Source organism: Cibotium barometz, chromosome 22 (assembly GCF_041138505.1).
Source record: "Cibotium barometz isolate CiBa-2024 chromosome 22, ASM4113850v1, whole genome shotgun sequence".
NCBI lineage: Eukaryota > Viridiplantae > Streptophyta > Polypodiopsida > Cyatheales > Cibotiaceae > Cibotium > Cibotium barometz.
The window spans coordinates 8,036,497-8,046,487 of record NC_141067.1 but is presented as its reverse complement, the minus strand read 5'-3'; the positions used below and the strand labels follow the sequence as shown (position 1 = coordinate 8,046,487).

Below are 9,991 nucleotides of genomic sequence, written 5' to 3'. Positions count from 1 at the left end.
AAGGGGTACTGCAAAAAACTGAGATATGAAGGAATGCAAAGAGCAACATCTTCGGGTTGGAGGATACCACCTCCTCATCCTAATCTCTATGGCCTGAGCCTCCTAGCTCCATTCGTACTAGGGTCTAGAGATGGGTGAGCACGTCAGTGATGCACAGATTGTGATGATGGTGTGAAACCTCTACTACTTGCCCCTGGATGGCAGCCACACAGACTCCAAATCCCACTCCATCCTCCCTTGGGGCTGCACTCAAGGGAAAGGAGAAGATCATTGTGCCACTCTTTGGCATGGATGGCCTAGAATGATGAAACACCACATAGATCTGAACGGGAGCCATTGTCTCCTCGAAAAGATTAGTTCCTTCCGTAGGAAAACATCAAAAGAAATTGTAATCCACTAGCAGTCCCTAGGATCCCGAGGGCCACCTGTGGGGGAGCCCTCACTGGGGAGGCAATGATGGTCATCTTGATCGGCTCCAAGAAGTGATGAATCAAATGGAGGACAGAACTTATTGGCTACCTCCATTCCAGATCGAGCGCTGCTGAGGGTGTCACGAATGCTCAGGAGAGGTGAAGGGAGGGGGGAGTGCGGGATCAAAAGAAAAGGGTGGGGTAGGGGGACTATTGCATGAAGAGTTGAAGGTGAGGGTGGAGAATGAGGATTGGAGGAGGTGGCAGAGGGGGATAGGGAAGCTAGCTTCTTCTCCCCCCCCCCTAATGCTATTTTGGCCCTAGGTGAGAGATGAATTTTCAGCTTGGGTACATCATCGGTCCCACAAGCACTTTTTATAGGAAGTAAGATTTATATTTTTGGTAGTAAGGTGGGTATGTCCTTTGTCTTCATGCTTGAGCTCTCGTGTTTTTGCGAAGCTTCTTTTGATTGTTGCTCTTTGGTGGTTGACACTTTCACACACATGCAGTAGTATGCTCATTTGGCCACTTTATAATGATTTTGATGATAATGGCTATTAATGTGAAGGCCCATTGTTAAACCACACATTTCAAACTTCACAACATAGTGCTATGAACATGCTCTTATTAAGGGCCTTCTCTTTAAAAAATAAAAAAAATAAAAACAACCTTATCTCTTTAACGCACCATAGATGTGCTTTATTGCAAATCACATACATGTGCGCATGCCGACTGCTTCTTTGAATTGTTGTCTGGTGAGGCATCGCTAGAGTTTGTTGTGCTGGTGTTACAGTGCCTTTCTTCTCTCGGTTTCCTTTGTTGATCCACGACCTGCTGAATGTGCCACCCCACTGAAGATGTAAATCATCGTCTGTTTGTTGCTCGGCTGCTATTCTTGCTACTCTTCTAAGCCTACGTGCTTGAACCGGCTGAACACTCTGTGCTTATGCGTTGCTTATGGGTACGCTGCTCACCACCTCTCTTCAACTCCAAAGCTTGAGCTCTGCTAATGAGTTGTGTTTTCTGATTCTCTTGTGCTGATTTTTCTGATGCGCTTCTCCCACCCTGTCGTGTGCTAGCACTTATGCTCTGATGTGCACCCCTTTCCTTTTTGCTAAGCCTTTATCTTCTCACAAGCCAGGTGTATGCGCTATTGTGCTTCTCCCCTTGTTGCTACTTTACTTTGATTTCTTTCTCTACCTTCTCCACCGCCTTGCCCACGCTATGCTTCTATGGTGCTTTTGCTACTACAGAGTCAGCACTTCTTTCTTCTATTTCTTTTGAGTCACCATGCCTTGTATCTTAGGCCTGTGAAATGCACAATTTTGCTAACCCTCTTTTGTTGGCTCTACACAAGGAACACTCTTTCTCTCACTCTAATCACTCTAATGAAACCCTAAATGTGGGTAAAGAAGGATAAGCTTGAGAACCCCTAATTACACAATATGGTAACCCTAATGATAGAGATTAGTGTTGATAATATGCAAATATACTAAACTAAGCTAGGAGAGCAAAACTAAGCTTTGATACCATGTCAAAAGAATCAAGAGATAGAAGCAATAGCAACTGCTGTGTACATTATGAACATGACACCCACTATAATTGTTAACATTGTTGGCGGACAAAATAGGTAGTATTTCCTGAAAACGAGAAACATTTGGCATCTTTCAAAGATTCCATAAAAAAGTTCAGTTTTTTTAACCTCTTTTTAAAAACTGGTCTACGCATGCGTACAACACTGCCAAAAACGATAATATTTTGGGCACTATACTCGTTTCTTACAAAAATTGACATGAAAAAAAAGACTTCGTTTTGCTTACTTTTTGAGATTATAATTGAAAATCTAATAATAAGTTTTCAAAAAACATGCCAAAATAGAGACAATGCTTATTATTTCCATCTTCAATCCATTAAAAAAATGATACAACTATAAAAAGAGGCTATTTTCTAAACATATAGCTTATGGCATAGTTATGGTTCCTCATAATCATTGCTACACCATCACTAGTTGATGTGCCTTTCCCTGCTCTGAGAAGGTAGACGAGGCATCCTCTTCTTCACTGTCCACCACAAATATTTTTTTTTTCTTTTATGTGTATACTTGAAGCTGAGACTCCTTGGGTCATCTGCCATGTTAGCATGATTGAGGATGTGCTACAGAGAGTACAACTATAAAAAACTATTTGTATAATTATATGACAAAAGCGTTATCTTGATACAATTATTATCTTAATTATAAAATCCTATTTTGGCTCTTGATGAGAGTAGTATTAAAATCCATTTTGAAGCTCTTGAGTATCACAATTTCTTAATTGATACTATATACTTTTTTTAAAAAGAGTTCATTATGTATATATGAATTTTAAAATATCATGAATAAGCTATTTAAAAGTTAACTAATTTTGAAAATAATTCCACACTCATTTTTAAAGAAGACGTGTCCTTGATGTGACAAAAAAGGGTTAAATGGTAATTTTAGTTATTAAATGAGTTTAGAAAGTATGAAAAAGCTCGCTTTAAGAAACAAAAGTTTATACTTTCTAAAATACTTTTTTGTAAAATATCAGGCAGGGACTTAGATTCGAAATAGTTACTACATATAGTAAGGATTTTTTAGCTATAACATTTGCGGCCAACTTTACGCTGAGTAAAAACTTCTTAGCTAAGAGTTGATGTTTTCCATCAACTTGATACAAAACATCAACTTTTATGAAAATTTGTTATTTTGCACCAAGTTGATGTAAAACATTAACTTTATATTCAAAACATTAACTTTCTATGCAAAAGATCAACTTTTTTACAATACTTGATGTTTTGTATCAACGTATGTAAAACATCAACTTCCCACAAAACTTGATGCTTTGTATCAACTTTGATGCAAAACATCAAGTTTTATGGAAAAGTTGATGTTTTACATCAAATCAATATAAAACATCAACTTTTTCATAAAACTTGATGTTCTGTATCAACTTTGATACAAAACAATAAGTTTTATGAAAAAGTTGATGTTTTGCTTCAACTCGATGCAAAACATCAACTTTTAGGCTAAAAGTTGATGTTTTGCACATCGAGTTGATGCAAAACATCAACTTTTCTACACAACTCGATGTTTCAAAACATTAACTCTACCACAAAAGTTGATGTTTTGCATCAAGTTTCAGATGCTTCGGAGAAGAAAGTTCGAGGATCGGAGATCGATATTCACAAACGGCTTGTTTTAGCAATTTCGTTTGTGATGGCATGCTCAGACATCCTATTACACAAATTTTAAGTACCAACATGACTATGTTTCGATGCAATGTGCATACGTCATAAAAATCGCTTTGTGACGTCGATAGGTCGCATCGAAACATAGTTGTGTTGGTACTCAAAATTTGTGAAATAGGACGTTTGAGCATGCTAGCATGCACGGAATCGCTAAGACAGGGCGTTTGTGAAAATCGACCTCCGATCCTCCAACTTTCTTCTCTGGAGCATCTGAAACTTGATGTAAAATATCAACTTTTGTGGTGGTAGAGTTGATGTTTTGCATCAACTTTGATGCAAAATATGGAGTTGTGTGGAAAAGTTGATGTTTTGCATCAACTTTGATATAAAACATCAACTTTTAGAGGGGGTTATTTTTCTTAACTTTGAAATATTTTTATATTTTTTATGAGAATTATTTTTATTTTTACCACCAATAAATTTGTCAAAGATCATTCCAAATAGCAGATAGTAGCCAATAAAATCTTAATTTTTTAAAAAAAAACTTATAAAGAATAGAATTAAAGAAAAAATACACCTAGGATAAGGTAGAACACATGTTTACGGCTAAGGACCTGAAAAAAACATATGGTCGCAACCTTTGACTACAAATTTGAGAGGAAGTCATTAAAAAAATACTTGTCTATGTAACCATGTAACCTTTGTATCATAAATAATATCGCTACATAGTAGATGCCGAAAAAGCATGATAACAGAAGAGCTAGATGAGATAATCCATGATGACCTGTAATCCATTGGTTTTAATCCAAATGTGCAAGGCTCCATTGATTTGGAATACCACGAGTCGATTGATTCACCAATCCTGATTTTTGTTCTACAATTTAATTTTAAAGTTGAAGAACTATAAGCAAATACACGTGGTGCGACCATCTATGTCGAGGAGGGGGCTGCATGCGAGCTTGGACTCTGCCATGCCTATATGCAGTAGTATGCTCTCCAGCATAGGGGACCTTGAATCTACCGTCACCGTTGAAAGCTCCAAGCTCTTCTTTACCACCATTCCAAAAGCCCTAAGCTCCTCTCTTTTCTCTTTGTACACAAAGACAATGTCATGAGCGAAGATTGCATCTCTCAGCATCCTTTGCATGTCCTCCAAATAATTATAACCAGAGTTCATTCTACACTACCCTTAGACATACCATCTTTCAACATCCTTTACATGTGGTCTAAATAATTATAACTAGAGCTCATTCCCACAATACTCTTAGATATACCATCACCTACATTCATGATAATGGCTATCTGGATCAAACATCAACATATGCATACTATGAAATTTTGCCACCACCACATATGTCATGATATAAGCTACAATTTCTTCCCACCACCCTTATTTATATTGCATGACAAAAATTTCCTTCATGAAAACAAATGCCTATTTGGGTCAAAATTTACACCCATAGGCTATGTGATGTCTGCCTCTAAGATTGTCCTGCCGAAGAAATATTTCAATTCTCTACTTCTTTAACATGCTTAGGTTTAGTCAGAGCCTCCATAGTTACCATCTTCTACATATATATATATGAATACAAGTCTACCTTTGCACACCTATAAGTTGACCTCTTTAAACTCTTAGCATTGGTTGTATATCATGCCCACTATCTACTTATAAATAATAGAGCAAATAATTATGTCTTGCAAACTGTCAAGGTAAGTATATACTAAAAACTTTACTATTTGGGTCTAGAAATAGACTTAAGGATATTTGTAGATTTTTTCATAAATTATGGAGCTTATATTGTTATGTATTCTAATATTTTTTGAGTGCTTATCAAATAATGTGCATATTTATGCATAGTGGCAGAATTTGTTCCAAGAAAGTCCATTAAAAAAGTGTCTTACATTCATAAAATTTATAAAATAAATTTTTATTTGAAAAAGATTGATATTTCTTTAATATGTAGACTCCTATGTCATTTTGTAGGTCAAGTTTATTTTTATGTCACAAACAACAACAGTTTATAAATCTATGAAGGTCACACGTGTTCTCAATCTTGAAAAAAATAGCAAAATTCATATAATTTTTAAATTTATACATGGAATTCTAGATGGGTTTTTAAAAAAACTATGTTTTTAAGCCATTTTTGAGATTTCACACATTTTTAGGTAACCCTTCTCAGTTACCTATTTTGCTCGGTGTTTGTTCATGGTATGATGCATGAAGAGAAGTTTACAGGTAGACCGGATGTGTCTCTAGGTGTATTGTATATGTGTATGTTCCTGAGATGAAGTAAGAATAAAGTTAGATCCAAAGGCAGAGAAATACATCTTTATTGGTTATGCTATGGAGTAGAAAGGTTATAGATGTTATAACCCTACCACTCGTGAGATGCAAGTAAGCAGAGATGTTGTCTTTGATTACATGAGTAGCTGGTATGTACTAGTCGGTGAAGGCAATAGAAGATGTAGATGTAAGAAGTGCTGATGTTGCACCACATGTATCACCCCATTTGCATGAGGCTCACGTGGGGAAGACCAAGAAAGAGAGAGAGAGCCTCAAAGCCAGTCTAGAAAAGTAGAGTTGAAGGAGGAGATGCCTACAAAACTCGCCATGTGACAGGAGAAAAAGTCAACCTTCATTTGAATTTGAAATCAATTGAATGCAATGAAGAGAGAGAGAGAGAGAGAGAGAGAGAGAGAGAGAGAGAGGACATGTAAAGAGCACCCAAACGTCTAGTTGTCTCATTAATATGAGGGAAAAAAGAGGCTAGCAATGTGGCATTGCTAGGTAGCAACCTTCATTTGAATTTGAAATCAGTTGTTTTTTACCTTATGTATCACCCCATTTGCATGAGGCTCATGTGGGGAAGACCGAGAAAGAGAGAGAGCCTCAAAGCTAGTCTAGAAAAGTAGACTTAAAGGAGGAGATGCCTAAAAAACTTGCCACATGGTGGCAAGAGGAAAAGTCAACCTTCATTTGAATTTGAAATCACATTTGAATGCAATAAAGAGAGGAGATGTGTAAAGGGCACCCAAATGTCTAGTTGTGTGGCATTGCTAGGTAGCAACCATTATTTGAATTTAAAATGACTTGATTTTTACCTTATATATCACCCCATTTGCATGAGGATCACGTGGGAAAGACCGAGAAAGAGAGAGCGCGCCTCAAAAGCTAATCTAGAAAAGTAGAGTTGAAAGAGAAGATGCCTAAAAAAACTCTAGCCAAATAAAAGTCAGCAGTAAGATAAGATGTGTAACAAAAGAAACCTTTACGTGTTAGCATTAATATGCGCAAGCTTTTCGACTCACGGAGTAGAAAACGTGTTCGCATTAACGTCACCAATGGGCAAGAGACACGCTATATGACCTTTGCCACCAATGGGCAAGAGACACGTAATATGACCTTTGCTTGTGCCCAACGCGGTGACTCCCCGTGTGTTATAACGGTCACGTAACGAACGATGACGTATATATATATAGAGCTTGATTGTATTCGTCGTTGATAAGTAAGCACAAAACAAAGCCCAAACACCCCTTCCCTTTTTGTAACAATTTCTTATGGGCCTGATTAGTTCCCCCCTTGTCTTTCATGGCAGTCGTAGATCAACGCTCTCTCTCAATGTAGGCGATCACATGACCACCGGGCCCCAATATGCTCTAGTGGGCACGCCTAGCGTCAGATTGATTGAAGGCCTAGCTATTAATCATGCGCTTAGCAGCCAATTAAGCCTAGCAGTATCTGCACAATCTTGGAAGAAGCTCAATGCGGATGCTGCAGTCCATGATCAGAGAAACCTACGTCGTAGCTTGGGCCCTCTCGAGATGCAGTCCTACCAAGGGAGGCTGTTAACGGCGATGATCACTGAGCGTCAGCCACTGGAAATGATCTCTCGAGTTGCCTCGCAGCAATTGGAGCGCCTGGCTGCCGCATCCGCATCATCGTCTCATACCGGGCATTTCAATGCCCACGAAGATATTCTTTACAGGTACGTTATTAAACACCTATAATATATCGGGCGCAGCTCGATTAGTTGACTGTTGTTGAGACCGTTGCAGTTAACGGCCTGAATCATGCATGTGCAGAAGGATTGCCGACATAAAAGAGAAAGAGAGATCGAGAGCTTTGCAAGACATAATGTATGCACTCGTGGCGTCTAGGACAGTGGATGCCATCATGGCGGCCTCGCCATCAGATCAGCTGATAAGCACACATTCATCAATTATGGTGGAGGACGCCATGATCGCAATGCTAGATCAGCCCTTGCTGCCAGATCAGCACCACCATCGTGATGATAGGTTGCAAGCCATACACTCTCTAGATGTGAAGCCTCTGATCGAGCAACACGTGGCCATGGTTATCAATGGGAAGGATCGACCCAACCATTCCTTTGAGCTGCATGCATTCGCACGCGTGTGCAAGTTCGAGATGGGCAAGATGTACGCAGCCTCCCTGATGCATGGATACTTCCTCACACGTGTGCACCAGAGGTTCAAGCTTGACCGAGGGCTGGAGTTAGAGGCGGGTCGTTCTATGGGGCTCGCCACCATCAAGGCTTACATGAAGGATGGGTTTGATGCAAAGACCCTGCATCAAACTAGTAGAATGACATGTACCCACAGCGTGGATGTGATTGAGCGGCATGTTGAAGCACTATTTGGCAAGCCCCCCGTTCACATGCAACAGCTAGAACATAGAAGACCCCTACACGGCTCTACCACCACCACCATGACCATACAGTTGGGTTTCGTCAAGAGCCTCATCCTTGAAGCATTGGCATTTGGTGCACTCTTGTGCGACGTGGAGAACAATTTCATCCCCCAATTTTTTCCTCTTTGCCTTGAGGATTAGAGACCACAAATGTTGCATGAAAAGAACTTCTTATGGGCCCCTAGGGGGACTATGTTGACAAAGGTTGTTTTACTCCTTGGCTAGACCTCTTTATCATTTGGTGTAATTGGGGTATTCACAATTGGATTCATGCTACTTCTTCTTGGATTCATGTAGCTTCTTCTTGTATCCTTGCCGTGGGGCAATACAAATGTATAATATCACACGAGTTAACCACCAAAATATATATATAATGTATACAAGGGGTGTATTAGTAGGACTCCTTTTTAGAGTAATTATATAGGTGGGGTTTCTAAAATATACATAAATTAGGCCCACTAATTATATAGGTGGGGTTTCTAAAATATACATACTTTAGATCCTCTAATTAAGAGAAGTTTATACAAATGTATAATATCACATGAGTTAACCCCACCAATATATATAGTGTATACAAAGGGTGTATTAATAGGACTCTTTTAGCGTAACTATATAGGTGGGGTTTCTAAAACGTAGGAGGATGAATGTACACATACATTAGACCCTCGAATTAGAAGGAGAATTTATGCATTTGGGGGTCCTTAAATGGGGGTCATTTTAGAGGTCCTAAAAAAGACTCAAAAATGTATACAAGGGTTTGTTAATATTGGCTTCAATAGAAGTGATAGGAGAATTTCTTAAAGAGTGACCACCCTAGGACACTAGCACGTGTAAATAGGTAGCACTGAACATAGATCTTACTTGCCCCCACCATGCAAGGGATCATTGACATTGATTGTTCGTACTAGCTTGATCGAGTCAATGAATGATGTTAGCACCGAATCTACCACTTTACACCAACCCAACTTCTCTCCCACTAAGCTGCCTAAGCCTGTCGATAGCTCTAGCTCCAAAAGTCTCTTCTCTATGTCTAAGAACCATCGTTGATTTCAAATACTACAAGCTATATCTTGTGCATGCACACATGTTCCATGAGGACATGTCTTATTGGAAATTTCCTTTTTAAAATATAGACAATGTTTGTCTAAAACATGTAGGATTGGGGTGTGCCTTCTAGCCACCAATCTTGTATTAAATATTGTTTTGTATTATTGTTTGCCCTTAGCCTTCCCTTGCTTATGAAGGAAATGGGACTCTAAGAGGTTGTATTTTTTTGTTCCAAGAATGTTATCAACATTTCACTGTCCAATATTGGTAGGAAAAATGGGAGGCCTTTGTGTTAATTTTTTTGTTTGTGCTGCCTATAGCATCTTACAAATAACAAAATGTTGGTAGCGTTTGACGTTTTTAGTGTCCACAATCAAAGGCTCCTTGGGCCTTATATGATTATGACTTCAATAATATGATTATTTTTACCTCTAGGATATGAAAATCGAGACCTTTGATAAGAGTAATATTTAGTTGTTTGAGTCATGGTTCCATAACAAATCAAGTTTAAAGTTATGGTACCAATGTTTACTTTGGTTTGCATCTACGCTATGCAGATTTAGAGCCTTAAAGAGAGAACTTTAGTCTCCTAAGTCATGGTTCTATCAAAATTTTAGTT

General features: G+C 38.7%; 1 protein-coding gene across 1 annotated transcript; it reads left to right on the top strand.

The window, feature by feature from the left end:
* Positions 1-7,115: 7,115 nt before the first annotated feature.
* On the top strand, positions 7,116-8,688 carry LOC147626214 (UV-B-induced protein At3g17800, chloroplastic-like). Its single transcript, XM_086816358.1, has 2 exons — positions 7,116-7,603; positions 7,701-8,688. Exons 1-2 carry the CDS (start codon positions 7,176-7,178, stop codon positions 8,464-8,466), a joined length of 1,194 nt encoding a protein of 397 aa, XP_086672484.1. The 5' UTR covers positions 7,116-7,175; the 3' UTR covers positions 8,467-8,688.
* The last annotated feature ends 1,303 nt before the right edge of the window (positions 8,689-9,991 follow it).